The following is a 20,943-nucleotide window of genomic DNA, read 5'->3' as shown; positions in this document are numbered from 1 at the left end:
CCCACTTTTCTGTCTCTCTTCTTTCTGGCAAGTGCATATATGCCCTCTGGTAATTAAAAAACAGAAATGAAAACAAAACCCTATCATTATTTCCCAAAGATGCTTATGTTTTTTATAAACTGTTTGTTTTTTACCTTTTTGTTGTACAGGCTGTGGTGTAAGAGGTGAGCTTAGAAATCCATCTTGCTCAGAAACAGTTCTGCCATCTTCACTGTTCACCCCATGTGGCGACTGCACCTTCTGTTACCAAAGACAAAGGAACAAGTACACGGTAAATGCTACCTGTTTACAAGTCCCCTAACAAATTCGAATGTCTTATTTCATACCTCCCCCGCTGCTGCTCCCTTCCCAAGCAACTAAGCTGCTTTCCTTCATGAGATGCAAAAGGGTCACAGCAGGGTAAGACCTCTGGGCCCTCAGGAAAGCCCAGCTGCAAAGCCAAGGCCATCTGAACTGTGCTTAGGCCCTGGGCAGCTCCCTATCAGAGCTGTGCTGTCTGGGTAGCTTCCCTTCCTCACTCCTGCCAGGGACAAACCAGGTCAGGGGCTGCCATGGACCCTCTCTGCACAATACCACCTCCTCCAGTACTGACACTGTGTGAGGTCACCATAAATGTTTCCTGATGGAATGGAACCCTCCCCTCCACTGTGGCAACATGAATGGTGGCAGGGCCACAGAGCTGACCCCTAGAGAGCTATGGGTCAAGAATGTGACATCACCTGACAAGAAGGAGATGTTCCCACTGGCAAAGCTCTAGGTGATGGGGACAGAGGATGCCCAAGGGGAAGCACAGAGAAGCGTGTCCATAGGGTAGTTCGTGCAGGGCACTCTCTGGATTGGCTTCTCTTATGCTATCCTGGTTCTTTCTGTGGGGGTCAGCTTGGCTTAGCTGTGCTGCACTGTGAAAAATGGAAGAGCTGTCTCCAAAGCTGACAAGGAGATGGTGGTGGCCACTGGCAAGTGGCATTTCAGAACCAGCACTAAGGCCACTAAGACCAGCAAGGTCTGTGTACATGACCCCAGGTAACCTAGGTCAAGAGGAGAAGACAGTTCCCCTAATCCACTCACCATTTGGGGAAGAAAACAGAAATGTCCTCTTGCTTAAGAACAAACTGTCTCGCTCACCTTGTCACGGATATACTAAGCTACTCACTATTTTCAAGGAAACATGAAAGCAAGAGGAAGACTCAAATAGTACCATGAAGATACCCTACAAAGCAAACTGTCCAGTAGTACCCACTAACACTAAAGCAGATGGTACATACGCTCTGTGATCATCCGTGTACCGCTCCTCGGTGTACCCCCCCAGAAATACACACACATACATCAAAGGGCACAGCTACCAACGTTCACAGAAGCACCATTCCTATGAGCCCCAAACTGGAAACTACCCAATATCCACCAACAGCAAAATGAGTAAATAACTGAATGGCAAAGTTATATCACTCAACACACAGCAGAGAAGGAACCAATTACTGCTACACACAGTAACAGAAGACTCCCCATAATGCCAAAGAATATATACTTTATGATTAAATTCTCATGATTTTCACAATAGGCAAAAATAATTCAAGTTTTCTTTTTAAATTCATAACATAGTACATGTACAACACATGAAGGGGTGGGGAGAAAAACACCATCCCCAGGGCTCAGTCCTGCTGCCATCCCCTTCCTTCCGCCCTCCAGCCAGCCAGGATCCTGGGCACTTGCACAGGCCCCACATGTTTTCCGGCCAATCTGGACAGAAATTCAAATCCTGGTTGGCACATGGCTTCCAGCTCCACAGTCTGGTAGGCTGCCAACTGCACCATGAAGGTTGGGTGAGATTATTTTTAGAGATCTGATCTCAGAGTTGGGACGGTGGTTAACTCTGGGGGAAGTGGTGACTGAGAAAAGGAGGGGGGCTTGAAGGTACTAGTAATGTTCTTTTATTCTTTCAGAATCTGAGTGGTGGCACACGCCGGGGGTGTGTATGTCTGTATGTGTATCCAAAATCTCTAAAGGAGGGAGAAATGAAGAGGGGATTATGGCATGACCATTACCCCTGGAGGGTGCTTTCTCTTCTCCCTCTCTGTCTCTCTCTCTCTCTGGCAAAAACACACATCCTCTGGTGGAAAAAAAAAAAAAAAGAAAGAAAATCTGGGTGGTGGATACTTTTGTGAAAATTTATTGAGTTGTGCACTTACAATTCATATAATTTTGTGTGTATTTAATGTAGGCAAAAGTAAGCCTACTAAAAATGTTATCTTTATTTTAAAATTTCAAAATTATTCCATAACATTTTGCTTGTGAAAATTCCCTTTGGTAACTAAAACAAAATTTGGTTGGGCATTGAAGGGAGGCAAGGAAGAAAGGTCTGGCCCCACTAGCCACCAACATTAACAGAGCAAAAAGCATCTCTTCTGTCTACCGCTCTTGGCATATGCTTCATCCTCTTGCTGGGTAGGACACTAGCTTAGATTTAAAAGAATAAATAAATAAGGAGATTGCTCCTGAAGACAGGAGGATGACTGGCATCAGAAGGATAGGGCTCCAGAGAGGGCTTTTGAATGGGTATTCATGTACAATTTGTCACAGAAAGGAATTTTTTATTTTTTGAGAGGTTTTTGCTATAGGGCATGTGTGCTTGCCAGAAAGATAGAGAGAAACAGAGAGACAAAAAAGCAAGAAATCACCCCCCAAGAGGGACGGCCATGCTGCAATCCCCTCTTCTCCACTCTCTATAGCAAAACAAACAAACAAATGTAATCTAATACAGTCAATGAAACCAATATTAATATCATCAATATAAATATAGCTTTATGCTAAGTCTCTAAACACTGTGATTAACACAAAGTATGGAGATGATAAAAACAATTAAAAAGAGACAGAGAGAAGGGAAAAAGAGAGTATGGCGCTATCATTTGTCCCGAAAGAAGTGGCGCTGTCCAGTTTCCAAAGCCTGGGAGCATAGTTCAAAAACCAAGAATCGTAGGCCACCTGGCCGTGGAGAAGAAGTGTGCTCCTTCGGCCTCTCTGTACCTTGGTTCCCCATGTCTGACAGGGCAAGGAATGGATGCCCTCAAAGAGCTAGCAGAAGGGCAGCGAAGATAAACGGACGTAAGAGCTACCAGAGATGTATACATGGTGAGCACTCAAAGGATGTCAGCTACTGTCGAGAGACGTGACGATGTTTTTTTTGGAAAGGTTTTTGCTATAGGGCGCGTGCGCTTGCCAGAAAGACAGAGAGAGACAGAGAGACAGAAAGCGAGAAATCACCCTCCCGGGGGGATGGCCACACCGCAATCCCTTCTCCTCCATTCTCCTCTCGGGATCTTGGGTACGCACACATGCCCCCGGCCTAATTTTAAGCCACTGGGTCCAGGACTCGAACCACAGTCAACTACATGGGAGTTCAGCAACATAGCCATTACGCTACCTGCCGGTCCCGAGGCTGGAAATATTTTAAAAGCCGCAAAGCAATAGCTATGAAGGCAGAATGGAGAAAAGAAAATCTTTACTAAGGCACTCTACATGATTTCTCGATTTACCGTAGTTAACATCAAGGTGACTATCAAGAAGAAACTCAGGAACATGAAGATCACCTGATCTCTGTGTGGCACAGTGTACTCGGCATCACTGCGACCTCCCTCTTCTTTCTGGACACTGACATCCCCCAAGTTCTCAGAGCTGGATGACGTCTGCGTTTCAGCATCCTCTTCTTCCCCATAGCCCAACGTTTCAAAGGATGGTAAAGAAGTCCTCCTTCCCGTCTCACTCTGCCAATTTGATCTGGATTAGAAGAGTAAAGAGTAAAATAGCTTCCTTTTGGCCAGAACTGCCATCTTCCAGTAATTAACCAAGATGACAAAGAGACAGGGGAGAGGCACCTGATATATGTTCCCTAGGCCTTTTAGAAAACACGGAGTTGTTCCTTTGGCAACATATATGGGAATCTATAGGAAAGGCGATATTGTAGACATCAGGGGAATGGGTACTGTTCAAAGAGGAATGCCCCACAGATGCTACCATGGCAAAACTGGAAGAGTCTACACTGTTACCCAGCATGCTGTTGGCATTGTTGTAAACAAACAAGTTAAGGGCAAGATTCTTGCCAAGAGGATTAATGTGCATATTGAGAATATTAAGCATTCTAAGAGCAGAGAGAGCTTCCTAAAATGTGTGAAGGAAATGACCAGAAAAAGAAGGAAGCCAAAGAGAAGGTTACCTAGGTTCAACTAAGGCCAGCCTGCTCCACCCAGAGAAGCACACTTTGTGAGAACCAATGGAAAGGAGCCTGAGCTACTGGAACCTATTCCCTATGAATTCATGGCATGACGGGTGTTAAAAATAAACTAATCAATGGTCTATAAAAATATGTGCCTTAACTGAGTAGAACTGTGTTCCCTCCCCAAAGCTAATTTTAATTGGGATTTAATTCATTTTGTGATATCTTTATTCAAATTTAGTATTTTTAACCTGAAAGATGTTAGGTGGCTTATGATGCAACAAATAAAACTCAGATGGTCAGAAAACTACCAAATAGGGAACCAGCAGTTAGTGTAATGGCTATGTCGCTGGACTCCCACGTAGTCGACCGCGGTTCGTGTCCCGGACCCGGTGGCTTAAAACTCACGCCGGGCGCGTGTGCGTGCGTGCCCAAGATCCCGAGAGGAGAATGGAGGAGAAGGGATTGCGGCGTGACCATCCCCCCTGGGGGGTGATTTCTCGCTTTCTGTCTCTATGTCTCTCTCTGTCTGTCTGGCGAGCGCACGCGCCCTACAGTGAAAATCTCTCAAAAAAAAAAAAAAAAAGAAAACTACCAAATAAAAAAACTGCCACTTAACGCCTGACATTGAAAGGATACACATGTATTAAATGTACCACCCCCAAGCCTCCCACAGAAGTATTTAATACATTACAAAATAAATGTATTGGGTCATTACAAAAGTCATGTTGCAATTTTTGCATAGGAAAATACGTCATGACTTTTTCAATGACTTAATATTTGTAATGTCAAATGCAGCCAAAAGATTAAACCATTCATTATCCCATCTCTTTGTAGACTCTCACCATTTCCTTTTATTTTCTTCAGTTTTTACATTTGTCACCATATAAACACACAATTTGCTTTATCAATAAGTTATGTATTTTTTATTTACACCTAATTGGTGTACAACTGTATAGCATCCTAACAATAAGATACATTTAATAAGTATATATTTATAATGTAAATAAAATAAGTATGTATTTATAGTAAAATTCTTATATTTTAAAAAATTATTATTTATTTCATTTTATTAATTTTTCTTTTTTTAATTTGCTATGGGGCACATATGCTCACCAGAGAGAGAGAGAAAAAGAGAAAGTGAAAAAGCAAGCCACCAGATCTGGGACCTGAACCATCATTGGCCATGTGGGAGTCCAGAGCCTTAATTACCATGCCACCTGCTGGCCCCAACTTCTTGTAGTTTTCAGAGGTTTTTGCCATAGGACGCTTGCATTTGCCAGAAAGAGACAGAGGCAATGAGAGGGAAAGTAAGAAATCATCACACAGCCATGCCGCAATCCCTCCTCCTGCAGGGATCTTGGGCATGCATGCACATGTGTCCTCCATGATTTTCAAGCCACTAGGTCTGGGACTCGAACTGCAGTCGGCCATGTGGGAGTCCAGTGACATGACCACTCTGTATCTGCTGGCCTCTATAATAAACTTTTCTTAAAAAAATAATTATTTATTTAGTTTTATTTATTCACTCATTTATTTTAATTTGACTAGAGAGAGACAGAGATAGAGAGTGTGGAAAAGTGAGAAAGCAAGCCACCAGGTCCAGGACTCAAACTGTGATCAGCCACGTGAGTGTCCAGCGCCTTAACCACCCTGCCAAGTAGGAATCAAGAATGACCTGCTGGCATGGTAGACACTGGACTCCCACTTGGCTGACCATGGTTCAAGCCCCAACCTAGTGGCTTGCGTTCTTACTTTCCCTCTCTCTCTCTCTCTCTCTCTCTCTGTCTCTACTGGTGAGCACATGTGCCCCAGAGCAAAGTTAAAAAAATAATAATAATCAATAAGGAATTAATTTTTAAAAATTGTTTAATATAGGAATCAAATAGATATCAATTTAGTCAATCAATCACCTTGTGTAGAAGGGGTTTTCTCTCATTTTCACTGTGATAAATAACTCGGTGATGAACATCTGTGTGTGAATAACCATTTTTGTGTTTAGAATTAGTCCTATAAAACAAGTCACCATTCTGTAAATGGCTGAGACAAATGGTATGAGCATAACCCTATTGAACTATGCATAGATTTCAGTATTTTTTGCACCAAGATAAACTTGTACTTAATTTCCATTTTTCCACATACTTCCTGAAATCCCTTTGTGTATGTTCTTAGGAAGTCATACAGCGGAGTCAGAAAGGTGAGCTTCAGAAATGGATAGAGCTGGGCTGAATCAGACTCTGCAAATGCTGGCTGTACAATCCCAGCTCAATTATCGAACCTTCGTAAACCTTGTCACTACCTCACTGCAGTCCTCACGGACACAGACATCTTCCTTCAGTTGCTCACATGTGTTCCTTCTTCCCAGGCTGCAAAGCTTACCCCAGCCCCACTCCCAACCTTCAGCTATTCCTAGCTGACTTCTGTCTATGCCTAAGCTCTCCCCTCAACTCTCTCTTCCTCAGAAGGAAAACTTCCTGACCTCCTAGCCTGGTATCAGCTCAAACCCAGCTCAAGTGAAAAAGATGGTGAAGAAGGAAACATGTACTCCAGGTGCCGAGAAAGATACAATGAGCACGCCTGTTCAGAGGACAGATATATGAGTGACAGTTCTCGCTATTTGGGTCGTAGCACAGAGAATCCTGCTAACGGCCGAAAGCAATACTGAATTCATCGGCTCTGTGCTGCCACATTTAATAAGAGTCACTCTGAAGAAAATTCTGATCCTAGAGCAATTAATACCCCTGGACAGTGTCCCTTGAGAAACCTGACAATAAAACTCTAGTCATAGGGGCCGAGAGGTGGCATGCTGGTTAAGGCGCTGGACTCACACATGGCCAACTGCGGTTCGAGTCCCAGACCTGGTGCCTTGCTTGCTTTCTCACTTTCCCTCTCTCAGTCTCTCTAGTAGAATGGAAAAACAAATACTAATGATGAATAAAATTAAATAAAATAATTTAAAAGAAAAAGACTGTAGCCATAAACACATGCACCTGAGTACACACATAAAGACATGCTGAGCTGCCCGAAGGGGAAGCAGAGCTAGCGAGATGATTCCTACCGAAGTCTCAGGGCCATGGTGGTGGCATAGGGCTCAATGAAACTGTCCTTTTCAACGCAGCTTATGTCACTCTCTGACCGGGATCTCTGGCGAGGCTGAGGAATGGCCACGGTCTGCCCAGTCAACGTTGTCGCCAGAATGGCTGCAGCCAAGGCAGACCTACAGACAAACACATCCCGCGGAGACAAAGAGACATGAATGTTCAAGCTGAAAACATAACACATGAATTGACCAAGGGTTCCTTTTGTTGTACAATATTTACTGAGCATTTACTGACTACGGGTCCATGGTCTACTATGTCCCAATAGTACGAAGAGATACTGTCATCCCCTTTTTCATAGAAATTAAATGACTTGGGGACCAGCAGGTGGTGTGGTGGTTAAGGCACTGGACACTCCCACATGGCTGACATGGTTCAAGCCCCAGACCTGGAGGCTTGCTTTCTCACTCCTCCTCCCCTCTCTGTGTCTTTCTGTGTCAAATTAAAAAAAAAAAAAAATTAAATGACTTGTAAAAATTTTCTAGCCAATAGGAGGTAAAACCAACCTCTAATTCAGGACGTCAGACCTGAAAGCCTTTATTCTTTTTTCCTTCATGAGACAGCATGCACAGGAGAGCACACATATGCACATGTCAAAGAGACAGAGATACCTTCCACAGGGTGTCCTCACACTGTGACCCCCTCCCTCAGTCACTCAGCTAGTCAGGATCCTGGGTGTGCACCTGGTGTGTTTCAGGTCGACTCAGGATGGCCGTGTGGCTTCCAGCTCTACAGATCAGTACACGACCATCTGCACCACCAAAGCTGGGCTCCTGAAAGCCTCTATTCAAGCAGTTTTCTTATTAAAATGAAAGATCAGATTAGAAAAAACAGAGAGAGAAAGAAATTAAAAAGAGCATTAAAAAATATTTGTAAAGTATTCAAAAATATATTATAGGAAAGATAAGAGTAATAGATTTACCCTCCTACCTTAAAAAGCAAAATGAAAGAAAACAAAACAGACTGCTCCAGCTCACAGCCTGGACCTTTTTTTTTTTTTTCCTTTTTAAGAGATTTTTGCCTTAGGGTGTGTGTACTTGGCATAGAGAGAGAGAGGTAGGATGTGTGTGCTCTGCATAATAAGAGAGAGCGAGAGAGACAGAGACAGGGAGAGGAAACGTAAGAAATCAGCCCCCAGTAGTGGATGGCCAAGCAGCAATCCCTTCTTCTCCGCTCTCCTCCTAGGATCTTGGACGCACAGGCATCAGGCGTGATTTTCAAGCCACCAGGTCCAGGACCTAAACCGCAGTCAGCCACGTGGGAGTCCAGTAATGTAACCGCTATGCCACCTGCTGGCCCTGCCTGGGCCATATTTAGGTCACAGCACAGGGAGGAGGAACCACAGTGGAGTCAGGTACACTCCTGGAGTGTGCGGAAGGAGCTGAGTGTCCAGGGACATCATGGCAGAAAAAAAAATGTGCAAGACAGAGTACAAGAAAGGTGAGAGTGCACCGGGAACCCCAGAGATGTGCAGAAGCCCCCCCCCCCACCGCTCAGGAGAGCACTCCTCGGACAGAGTACAAGAAAGGTGAGAGTGCACCGGGAACCCCAGAGATGTGCAGAAACCCCCCCCCCCACCCCGTGTTCAGGAGAGCACTCCTCGGCGAGGAATCGTCAGAGGTTGGAGAAATAACCATCCAAAAGGGTTAGAGGAGCAGTACCAGGTGCTTCCACGGGGCTGGGGCCAGCACCTGTTCCCACCAGACAGACTGGAAAAATTCATTCACTGCACATCGAGTTCAGGCCTCAGAAAGGGCTGACCTCAGTAGTGAGCCCTAGTGGAGTACGGCTACAGAGCTCACCTAACAAATCACAAAAGCAAGACTAGGAAGAACAAACTTTCAAGTAATGTATCTGCACCCCAAAAATAAAGACCATGAAGATTTAGAGAAATATAAAAATGTCCAATACTCGGGCCAGCCCTGGTGTCTAGTAGGGCTAACCATGGCTTGAATCCCAGATCCTGGTGGCCAGAAAAATACTCTAGGCATGTGTAACCAAAATTCTGACAGGATGAAGAAATGGAAGAGAAGGGATTATGGCATGACCATGTCACATTGGGGGGTTCTCTCTGTCTCTGGAGAATGCACTGCGAGAACCTGTGGCCCCAATCAAAAACAACAGGCCTTGCTTACAGGGTTGTTGAAAAAAAAATGAAATGAAGCAGTACTTCCTAAGAAATAACTAGAGGGCCAGCAGGTGGCACTGTGGTTAAGGTGCTGGGCTCCCACAGGGCTGACCACAGTTCGAGTCCTGAACCTGGCAGCTTGAAAATTATGCTGGGTATATGTACATGCATGCCCAAAATTAATGAAGGAGAAGGGACTGCAGTGAGGTCATCCCTCCTGGGAAGTGATCTCTCACTTTCCATCTCACTGGCTCTCTCCAGCAAGTTAACACACCCTATGCCAAAAATCTTGAAAAGAGAAACTGATTATTTCAGTTACTTTAAGTACTTAGCAGAGTACTTGGCACAAAACAAACATTACTAAGTGGCTATTCTTGTTATCCAGCTTGCACTGAAGGGAAAAACAAACACTAGAAATATTTCACAGTGTTTTTTATCAAGAGGCATATGACAATCTAGTATCAAAGGCCACTAAAAAGAAGGCGCCAGGCCGGACGGTGGTGCAGCGGTAATGCAATTGGACTCACGTGAGAAGGTCCTGAGTTCACATCCCAGGGCATCCCTGTACATGCCTGGGGTACGTGTGCACCTGTGATCTGGGCTAGCTGGGGTGGGCTGAGGTATGAAGACACTGTTTGAAGGTGACTGTCGCTCTCATGGAAGAAATAAATAAACAACCATGAAAAAAAAAAGAAGGTGCCATCCTTGTATGAAATTAGTTCTCATGCACTGCTAGTAACCAAATGAATAAATTTTATGGATTAAAAATATTCTCTAGGCCAGCACTTTAGCCTAGTGGCCAAGGGAAAATGATTGACTAGAATCTTGGTCTGAATCCCAGCCCCCATGGTTTGTAAAACATGTTAGGCAGGTATGTGTACATGCTCCAAATCCCGACAGGATGGAAAAATGGAGTAGGAATTATACATGCCCCCTGGGGGTGCTTTCTGCCTCTGGTGAGCACACATGCCTTCCAGCAATTAAAAAAAGTCTGGGGTAGGGAACCAGCAGTTAGCGTAATGGCTATGTCGCTGGACTCCCACGTAGTCGACCGCGGTTCGCGTCCTGGACCCGGTGGCTTAAAACTCACACCAGGCGCATGTGCGTGCGTGCGTGCCCAAGATCCCGAGAGGAGAACGGAGGAGAAGGGATTGCGGCGTGACCATCCCCCCTGGGGGGTGATTTCTGTCTCTCTGTCTCTCTCTGTCTGGCGAGTGCATACGCCCTACAGTGAAAAAAAAAAAACTCAAAAAAAAAAAAAGTCTGGGGAGGGGGGCCGGCAGGTGGCATGGTGGTTAAGGGCACTGGACTCTGGACTCCCACATGGCTGACTGTGGTTCGAGTCCCAGGCCTGGCAGCTTGCTCTCTCATAGTCTTTCTCTCTCACTCTCACTCAGTCCCTTTCTGGTCAAATTAAAATAAATAAAGTAAATAAAATTAAAAAAAAAAATTCTGGGGACCAGTAGATGGCATAATGGTTACATTGCTGAACTCCCACATAGTTGACCATGGTTTGAGTCCCAGACCTGGTGGCTTAAAACTCACGACAGGCACGTATGAGTGCGTGCCCAAAATCCCTAGAGGAGAATGGAGAAGGGATTGAGGTGTGGCCATCTCCCCAGGGGGTGATTTTTTGCTATCTCTCTGTCTCTCTGGCGAGTGCATATACCCTATAGCAAAAATCTCTCTAAAAAAAAAAAAATAGTCTGACATTCTCCTGCATCTAGTACCTTAGAGGGTACAGGAAGGGGTCTCTCAGGCTACACAGAAATAAGACAGTCAGCTATTCAGAGCAGTGCAGGATGGGGAATCAGGCTGACAGTGAACATCTTCCTATCTTCCTTCCTTCCTTCCTTCCTTTCCTCCTTCCTTCCCTCCTTCCTTCCTTCCTTCCCACAAAGTCATTTTTTTTTTCTTGGAGAGAGACGCGTGTGCTTGCCAGAAAGACACAGAGAGACAGAAAGCAAGAAATCATCCCCCCAGGGGGGGGGCGGGGGATGGCCACGCCGCAATCCCTTCTCCTCCATTCTCCTCTTGGGATCTTGGGCACGCACGCACACACGCCTTGCATGAGTTTAAGCCGCCAGGTCCAGGGCTAGAACCACAGTTGACTACATGGGAGTCTAGTGATGTAGCCATTATGCCATTTTTTTTTAAGAGGTAGACTTTTGTGTTTAAAACAAAACAAAAACAAAAACTGTGCACAAATCAAAATTACCTTTAATGTGCTATTAACCTGAACAGTCAGACTTTAATGCTTTTTATTTTAAAAAATTTAAGAGGTCTTCAACCATTCATGAAAAATGTATATTATAAAAAAAAACTATGCATGGATTTCAAAATATTTTTGCACCAAAAAAAAAAAAAAAAACAAAAAAAGCCCACACAGCTCCAATTCCATTTTCCCACAAATTTACTGAAGTCCCCTTGCACTACCTGCATTCAATCATGAAATATGGCAACTCCACATATTTGAAAGGGATAATCCCAAGTAAATCCAGCATCTACCAGAAAAATCACATTGAGTACCTCATTATGGGACCATGATAAATATTTCCAAGGACATGATTCTAACTGCTCTACTGTGGTTCTCCGGTTTGTTTGAACAGCTCCGGGACACCGTACCTGTCAGCTGAGCACTGAGGTGACCTCAGCACCTGCCCATTTGAGTCTCACCTGGGTCTCTCTGGAGAGGGGTTGGGGCTGCGGGGAGGAGGCGTGCGGGGCACAGCTGGTTTCGGAGCGATGCTGGCCGCAGGGAGAAGGCCAGGGATGATGTGTTTCTGCACAAATGAAATCCAGTAGAGGTCACTGAGATAGGTCACGTCATCACCACCCCTCTCCCAGGCTTTGGGGTGGGGGTGGGGTGGGGGGAATACCTGGCTGCCCAGGAATCCAGCCCCGCCAAGGGTCCTATTCCACCCCTCCCCTCCACTCCCTATCCAGCCAGGCAAGCTCACCCACCCTGAGAACATCACCATTGTTGCCTACCCTGGCGCCTTCTCATTCTTCTCTACTCAAGTGGCTTCCTCACCTACCCCCAGAGTCACCAGAGCCCCTCAGTGTCTCACAGCTCTGTCTCTCACCTAAGTGATGTCTTAGGTGACTCCCCCTGCAGTGCAGGGCAACTTCCCCAAAGTAGGCAACTAACTTTTTTTGGTTTGAATCCTGACCCTGGGGCTAGAAAAACACCAGGCTTGTGTGCCGAAAATCCAGGCAGGATAGAGAAACGGAAAAGGGTCTGGAGTATAACCACACCTCACTAAGGGTGCTTTCTTCCCCCCACCCCCTTCGGTCTTCCCCTCTGTCTCTAACAGAACACATGTGCCCTCTGACAATTTTTTTTTGGAGATATTTTTGCTATAGGGCGTGTGCACTGGCCAGAAAGAGAGAGACAGAAAGTGAGAAATCACTCCCCAGGGGGGATGGCCATGCCACAATCCCTTCTCCTCCATTCTCCTCTCGGGATCTTGGGCACACACGCACACACCCGCCCGGCGTGAGTTTAAGCCATGAGGTCCGGGACTCGAACCGCGGTCAACTACATGGGAATCCAGCGACATAGCCATTATGCTAACTGCTGGTCCCGGTCCCTGACAATTAAAAATAAATAAATAAATAACAGAGTTCAGGAGCCCTTATCATGATGCTTTTTCTGCACTTGAAGTATTCAATTTATGGAGAATCACATGAGAGGAGGGTTGGGGGTTTTCCGGGCAAGTATGACAAGAGAGACAGGAGCAAAAGGGGTTGAGGGTCAGTGGAATTAAAGTTGGAAAAGATGGCAGTGAGGATAAGAGGAATCAAACAGTTAAAAGTTGGGAGGATCAGCTCCAGTCTCTGTAACCACAGATGTGAGCATCACCATTTGAAAGGCTGGAAGCTGCACTGGGGGCCCAAGTTCAGTTCCCCTACCAACCTGAACATGCTGGGCATGGCTGCCTGCACCTGTGGTCCTGGCTAATTGGGAGGCAGGGTGGAAAGATTATGATCCTGTCAGTGAGACTTACCTCGCGCTGTCTGTGTGTCTCTCTCGCACAAAGGAAAAAAGAAAACGGGTATGATCAATACAGATGTGAGCATCACCATTTGAAAGGCTGGAAGCTGCACTGGGGGCCCAAGTTCAGTTCCCCTACCAACCTGAACATGCTGGGCATGGCTGCCTGCACCTGTGGTCCTGGCTAATTGGGAGGCAGGGTGGAAAGATTATGATCCTGTCAGTGAGACTTACCTCGCGCTGTCTGTCTCTCTCGCACAAAGGAAAAAAGAAAACGGGTATGATCAATAGATGAAAAGGGTAGGGACAAGATGTCAATGGATTGTGGGGAGTCAAGGTGCTAGAGGAAGTGAGCAGGAAACACAGGAGGGGTGGTCAGAGACTGGGACTGGGAGTATTAGCAGAGTGACAGAGTAGCCACGGGAAGACCTGAAGGGAGAATTCTATGCAGCAGGAGAAGAAAAGGTGAAGGCCTGAATGAAGGCCAGCGTGGCTGGATGGAGACTGGGAGGTGGGGAGGGACCCCAAGTTCTCCCGCGGCTGGGCAGTGGCTTGGTCAGATTTGCATTTTAAAAGACTCCCTTTGGCTGCTGCACGGAGAACAGACCTAGGGGAAGGGCAGAGCTGCTGCAGTAGTCCAGGTGGACACTTCGGCCGGAGGGGAGGGCGTGCAGAGAGTTTTAGTAAGACCCACTGATGGAGTGTAGGGGTGAGTGGCCGAGGGCGGGATCAAGAATGACCCCCCTACTCGGGACAGCCAGCAGTGGAGCAGGTTCGTGGCAGGTAGACGTCTGCAGGGGAGACGGAGTGATTCCTATCCCCCTGCGGCCAGCCCTGGGGAACACGAAAATTCAGTACTTCTCGAGCTGATAACCACTTCCTCTTGTGCAGCTGCCTTGTCTCATTCTCAAACCAAGTCCCAAACCCGCCCCAACCCCTCACCCCGGGCCCTCGAGGCCTACGACAAGCCGGCAAGGATCTACTTACGAACTGGTTCCTGCGGCCCCGGAGTCCCAGGAGCATCTTTGCTGCGGGAGGTGGACAGGCCAGGGGCGACTGAGGAGCAAATCTCACCACGGCGGGGTAAAGCCGGTCTTCCCCCCCCCCGCCGAGCCCCAGACACTATTCAAGGCCTTCAAAACATCCACCACTGCCTTTGGCTCTGTTTTCCCCTCGACCAATCAGCGCCGAGGTTACTTTTACACCCGTCGCTCTTGGCAACCAGTCGGTCCCATTCAAATACTCACCAATGCGGAAACGGCTCACGCTGTCGGCTTTTTGATTGGTCAACTCAGGTGCCCATCGCCGACCCCACAACCTATCCCGCGCTTGGAGGGGCGGAGAGCGGGCCGGATGAAACGCTGGGCCAGCGAGGCGAGTGTGGGCCCGGAAATGGCGCGACGGCCAGCACTGACCACCGGAACCTGGAGCAGAGGTGGACTGTCTCTACCAGGCTGGTGTTAAGGACCAACGGCGCGAACTGAGCAGGGCTGGCAGGGGCTAGGCAGGTGACGAAAATGAGAGACGCAGCCTCGACGACAGGAATCTTCTGGCTCTTAGACTTCGGCAAGCGATTCAGTCCTTGAAAGAAAACTCGGGAGACTGGATCCAGCCAAAGAAGCCCGGGTTCGAATGTAGGGCGGCGTCCGCGAGAGCCTGCCCAAGTACCGGCGTGCGCTTCCCTGGTTTGGTCCAAACCGCCGATGGAAAGGAACACCCCTTGCACAGGCCCGGTGCACGTGCCTTTGGGCCATGTTGTGGCCAGTGAGAAATGGCGGGGGTCGCAGCTGGCGCAGGAGTTGCAAGGTCAGGAGGCTACCCTCTGCAGCAGCCTTTCCCAACCCCACAGATTAAGAAACAAAGAAAGGAAAAGTCTGCCTGTTGCCGCCTTTACATCCAAAGCTCACAAAACTCATTTTCTTGTCTGTATTTTAAGGGAAAGTTAAGCTCGTTTTTGAGGATGGCCTGACACCAGTCGATTTTTACCTGTCGAACAGATCCTGCATTCTTTATATCACCGAAGCTGATTTGGTGGCAGGAAGTGGTTACAGAAAGAGGCTTGTTCGGGTTAGAAATGTAAGTGCTGGCATGGTGGTTAAGGCACTGGACTCTTCCCAGTCCCAGACCTGGCAGCTTGCTTTCTCACTATCCCTCTCTGCTCAAATTGAATAATTATGACAAATATAATTACATAAGTAGTTCTTTTAAAAAAGAAATGTAAGTGCTAAATTAAAGCAACTGAACATTGCCTTGTATTCTCCTCTCCCTCCATTCCTTGGAATCATTTATAATAAAACCATTGGCATGCCCTTTCTCAACCTTAAAAAGACTTTTATTATTAAATGGTTTACTGTTGTTTTCTTTTTCTTTCAAGTCCAATAACCTTCAAGGAATTGTAGTAGTTGAAAAAACACGAATGAGTGAGCAGTACTTCTCAGCCATCCAGAAGTTTACTGTGCTAGACCTGGGGATGGTGTTGCTTCCAGTGGCCAGCCAGATGGAAGCATCCTGCCTCATTGTCCAGTTGGTAAGTACCGATTCCTACCCCTTCATGGTAGCCCTGTGCAGACTCACCTGACTTTGATGGATCCTTATTCTAATAGCTGTCCTTGCTATAGTTGCAACTCATAATCTAAGCAATGTCATTTTTTGTGTTGATTTATAAATACTTTTTTTGATGAAAATCCATACCTTTGTAGCCAGCTGAGCTTGCTACCCCTTGTAGGCAAGTGTGTCAAAGAGAACCAATTGGAGATCTGATTTTAGACCCCTACGTTATAAAGACTTGGTCATTTTCCTGCACTTAGGCTGGCGAAATTGTCAGCTAGCAGCTGTTTTAACTTTTGTTCAACATCAGCACTTCTGTGTTTATAATGTTTATTTACAAAAAAAAAAGGAAAATGAAATGCTGGTTCTGCATGCTCCTCACTGATTTTTCAACTTGATTGTACGTGAGAATTTCTGGAGAACTTATAGAAGTAGTAAAACATGGGCCAGTTGGATCCCACATGGTCAGCCACATGGTCTGAGTTCCAGACCCTGCAGCTTGAAAACCATACAGGGCATGTGTACGTGCATGCCCCAGATTCCTAGAAGATAGGCCAACAGATGAGTGGTGGTTAAGGTGCATGATTGACCGTGGTTGGAGCCTAGGACTTGACGACTCAAAATCACTCTGGACGTGTGTGTGCCCGTGCAAAAAGTCCTAAGAGGAGAACAGAGGAGAACAGATTGTGGGTAGCCATTCCCCCAGGGGAGTGATTTCTCACTTTCCCTCTCACTGTCATCTGGCAAGCACACAACACCCTATGACAAAAGCCTTAAAAAAGAAAAAGAAGAAAAATTCCAAGAGGAGAATAGAAGGGATTATAGCATAGCCATCCCTTGGGGAGTGATTTCTCTTTCTTTCTCTTTCTCCCTCTTTCACTGTCTTTCTCTGGCCAGTTCATGCACCATATAGCAAACTAAAACATAAATATAATAATAATAATAATAATAGTAATGCAGGGACTGGCAGGTGGCCTGGTGGTTAAGGCCAACCCCAGTTTGAGTCCTAAACCTGGCGACTTGCGTTCTCACTTTCCCTCTCTCTCACTCTGTCCCTCTCTGGTCAATTTAAAAATAAATAAATAAAGTTAAATAAAGTAATTCTTTAATAAAAAATAGTAATACATGAACCTTACCTCCAGCCAATTAACAATCAGAACATAGGGTAGGTAGGACTTGAACATGAATTTTGTCTGTGTTTTTATTTATTTATTTAATTTCATTTGTTATTATTATTTTTTAATTTGACCAGAGAGAGAGAGAAAAGAAAAGTGAGAAAACACGCTGCCAGGTCCGGGACTAGAACCACAGTCAGCCATGTTGGATTCCAGTGCCCTTAACTGCCCTGGCACTTGCTGGCCCCTGTGTGTGTTGTTTTTATGGCAGATGGCATGAAGGTTAGATCACTGGACTCCCACACGGCCGACCATGGTTTGAGTCCTGGACCTGCACATGTGCATGCATGCCCAGATTCCTGAAAGGAGAACAGGGGAGAAGGGATTGCTGTGGTGGCCATTGCCCCTGGGGGGATGATTTCTCACTTTTTGTCCTTCTGTCTCTCTTTGGCGAGTGCATGCACCCTATAGCAAAAATCTCTCTTAAAAACTCTCCCCTTCTTGGGTCCGGCAGGTGGTGTGGTGGTTAAGGGTGATGGACTCCCACATGGACGACTACAGTTCGAGTCCTGGATCTGGTGGCTTCCTTTCTCACTTTATCTCTCTCTCTCTCTCTCTCTGTCCCTCTCTGGTCAAATTCAAAGAAAGAAAAGAGGAAAAATTAAATCTTCCCTTCTGATGTGCAGCTAGGACAAGAACCAAACTAAAATTTCCAGCAGTCCTGTGTGGCCCTCTCCTCCACGTCCCTGCTTCACTCTTCCTAATTTCCTAATATTTGAAATAATGTTATCTGGGACCAGCAGTTAACGTAATGGCTATGTCGCTGGACTTCCACGTAGTCGACCGCAGTTCAAGTCCCGGACCCGGTGGCTTAAACTCACGCCGGGGGCCTGTGGGTGCGTGCGTGCGTGCCCAAGATCCTGAGAGGAGAACGGAGGAGAAGGGATTGCGGCGTGGCCATCCCCCCTGGGGGGTGATTTCTCGCTTTCTGTCTCTCTGTCTCTCTCTGTCTGTCTGGCAAGCACACGTGCCCTATAGCAAAAACCTCTCCAAAAAAAAAAAAAAAGAAATAATGTTATCTGTCTTGTTAGGAACACCACTAACCAAATACTGGGTTTCTCCTTCTGTAGGCAAGCTTCCTGAGGGTCTTATATTATGAAGCAGGTCTGGTTCAGGTGTATCTATCATTTAACCCCATGCGACTGAAACATTTCATAATGGAGAATAGCAAAATGTCTGAATTCTTCAGAGTATGTTTTTCATTAGTTTTATCCTGAACATTCTGAAAACTCAAGCTTTTGTACATTAGTGATTTTTGTCCCTTTGTGTGACTATGTGGCTCATCTCTCAGCAATTTTACCGATGTCTTTAAAAATGATGTTCGGTATATGGAAACATTTGTACCTATACATCAGGCTGAACTAAATGGCAAGAACTATTGTAAATTTCCAGAAAACAATTGTAAGAACATCACCAGTCCTTTAGGGGGCGCTCATGTCTTCTTTAATTTCTTGTTCAGGTTCAAGAGCAAACCAAAGAGCCTAGTAAGAATCCATTTATCAGGAAGAAACGGGCTCTGCTCTCTGAGCCATTCCTTCTTCGAACTGTGCAGCAGATCCCAGGAGTTGGAAAAGTTAAAGCTCCCCTTTTGCTTCAGAAGTTTCCAAGTATCCAGCAACTGAGTAATGCTTCCATCCAAGAACTTGAGCCGGTTGTCGGCCACGTGGTAGCCCAGCAAATCCATGCCTTCTTCACACAGTCTAGGTGATGGCTGGCCTCATGTCTACTGTGTTTTTGCCTTTAGACCACGATCTATAGGATCTTATTTTCAGATTTCAAAACCAAGGGCTGGCTCCATGGTATGGTGGTTAAGGCAGCCAGATCCCACATGGCCAACTCTGCCTTTCCAGTCCTGGCCCTGGCAGCTTGAAGAACATACTGGGTGCATGTGTCTGTGTGTTCCAGATCCCAGCAGAGTGGAGAAATGGAGGAGAAAGGATTGCGGCATGTCCTTGCACTGTTTGGGGAATACTTTTTCTCTCTCTCTGGCAAATTAAAAACCAAGGAAAAAAAGCTCACAGTGACTACAGAAAGATGAGGCCAGGCCACATGGAGCCTGTGAATTATCCTGTCTTGCTGTTGGGGTCCTGGCATGTAAGCATGTGGGCTGCAGGGGTGCAGCCTTCATCCCGCTAAGATGAAAAGAGCCAATGGGGGTTTTCCAAGAGAATCAGCAAAATGCCAGTTGGGGCAGATTCTAGTGTGTGACCTTCATCCGAATCTATCATGGAAAGGTCTTCTCCGGTTTGAGGTGGGGGATGTGACCATCCCAAGGAACCACAACTACAATGAAGCACTGTGTCTCCTAAGCCTTGTTCCTGGTGTCAGGGCTGTTGTTTTTCAGGTCCGTCTTCCCATGCTTATGCTTTGAGGGCTGCTGCCAATGTAAATAAACAATTGTACACCAGTTCCTTCCTTCATGCCTTTGTTCATTCTTTCCTCCCCTTTATTTTTGTAGCCCTACCGTTTGTTTATAATCACTCGACATGTTTCTGAGCACAAAGCCTGGAGTCTGAGGTTACGTGTTACATATTAGAAGAAAAAAAGACCGTGTTTATTTAGCTATGTCCCAACAATGGGAAGCTACACAAGAAACGATAGGACAGCTGCATCCAGTAAGAGGAGCCAAGGGTTAGGGATCAGAAAGGACCATTGCCCATTCAAAAAAACAAATACAAGCCCAGCCTGACAGTGCAGGCTGAACTGCAGGGCTGAAGTCACAAGGCCGACCCATTGGTTCAGATCCTCAGGTCAGCCTGGAAATAGGCAAGCCCAAGATCCTGAGGAGACGGAGAGTTGGGGAAAGGAGATCACACCATAACAAAACCCTGTTGAGGTTGCTTCTCTTTTGCATGTGCATGCAGTACCATGAATAAAATACACAAAACATTAGGAAAAAAATAAGTAAGTACACCCCAGGCCAGTTGGTAGCATGGTGGTTAAAGTGCTAGATTCCACTTGGCTGAATGCATGGCTTGCCAGGTGTGTGCGTGCATGCCCAAAATCCCAAAAGGAGGGACAGCAGATGGCATAGCAGTTACGTCATTGGACTCCCACATGGCCGACCACGGTTCAAGTCCCAGAACTGGTGGCTTCAAAATCATGCTGGGCACATGTGCATATATGCCCAAGATGCTGGGGGGAGAATGGAGAAGGGATTGCAGTGTGGCTATCCCCTCTGGAGGGCAGTGATTTCTCACTCCCTCTGTGTCTTTGTCTCCCTGTTCTCCCCCCACCATCCAGCACACACACCCTCAAGCAAAAATCTCTTTAAAAAAAAGAATGGAAAAGGGATTGTGATATAATCATCCCCTTTGGGGGTTATTTCTCACTTTTCCTCCCCACTTTGAGCTGATGTGCCCTGAAGCAAATTTAAAAATGAAGAAAAATGGCCCAAACTTGGGGCCAGTGGATGGCATAGCACTTGCATTCCTGGATTCCTACAGGCTGGCTGCGGTTCTAGTACCAGACGCAGTGACTTGAAACACCCTGGGCACGTGTGCATGTGTGCTCAAGATCACAGGAGGATAATGAAGGAGAAGGAATTGCAGTGTGGCCATCCCCGGGAGGTGATTTCTCACTTTCCCTCTCTGTCTGTCTCTCCAGTGAGCGCACACACCCCAAAGCAAAAAACCTCTTAAAAAAAAAAAAAAAAAAAAAAGATGGCCCAGTTGTGATGATGCAGACAGGACTGACTGCAGTGGTAGAAGTCATTGTCAACTGAAGGCTTGGATCCTGAGTTGACCTGAAGACAGGCTGGGTGTGTGGCTGCCCAAGAGCTTGACAACCTG

The 20,943-nt window shown here is 46.3% G+C and overlaps 2 protein-coding genes and 1 long non-coding RNA gene across 8 annotated transcripts in view; 2 read left to right on the top strand and 1 right to left on the bottom strand.

Moving 5' to 3' along the window:
• Positions 1–3,613, top strand: part of LOC102493548 (uncharacterized) — a 23,843-nt gene extending 20,230 nt beyond the window's left edge. For both annotated transcript variants that reach the window (XR_001369706.1, XR_001369705.1), the window contains exons 2-3: positions 150–271; positions 3,536–3,613. This is a non-coding gene — a long non-coding RNA (uncharacterized LOC102493548). The remainder of the gene's footprint in view (positions 1–149; positions 272–3,535) is intronic.
• The window catches only part of CEP89 (centrosomal protein 89), an 88,306-nt gene extending 73,711 nt beyond the window's left edge, over positions 1–14,595 (bottom strand). For 3 of the 5 annotated variants that reach the window (XM_014584006.2, XM_014584007.2, XM_014584008.2), the window contains exons 1-5: positions 14,418–14,595; positions 12,110–12,216; positions 7,266–7,424; positions 3,531–3,771; positions 135–240 (exon numbers count right to left, since the gene is read on the bottom strand). In XM_014584006.2, coding sequence (XP_014439492.1) covers positions 135–240; positions 3,531–3,771; positions 7,266–7,424; positions 12,110–12,216; positions 14,418–14,453 — 649 coding nt within the window. In that variant the 5' untranslated portion in view covers positions 14,454–14,595. The remainder of the gene's footprint in view (positions 1–134; positions 241–3,530; positions 3,772–7,265; positions 7,425–12,109; positions 12,217–14,417) is intronic. The other 2 variants (XM_006167983.3, XM_014584005.2) reach the window with 2 other exon arrangements.
• A 105-nt stretch (positions 14,596–14,700) lies between these two features.
• On the top strand, positions 14,701–19,035 carry FAAP24 (FA core complex associated protein 24). Its single transcript, XM_006167985.3, has 4 exons — positions 14,701–15,236; positions 15,367–15,506; positions 15,805–15,957; positions 18,612–19,035. The coding sequence occupies exons 1-4, from the start codon at positions 15,134–15,136 to the stop codon at positions 18,858–18,860; spliced, it is 645 nt and encodes a 214-aa protein (XP_006168047.1). The 5' UTR covers positions 14,701–15,133; the 3' UTR covers positions 18,861–19,035.
• The last annotated feature ends 1,908 nt before the right edge of the window (positions 19,036–20,943 follow it).

This window comes from Tupaia chinensis, unplaced genomic scaffold (assembly GCF_000334495.1).
Source record: "Tupaia chinensis unplaced genomic scaffold, TupChi_1.0 Scaffold145396_1, whole genome shotgun sequence".
Taxonomy (NCBI): Eukaryota; Metazoa; Chordata; class Mammalia; order Scandentia; family Tupaiidae; genus Tupaia; species Tupaia belangeri.
The sequence above is the reverse complement of the archived record's forward strand: the minus strand, read 5'-3'. Positions and strand labels throughout refer to the sequence as shown.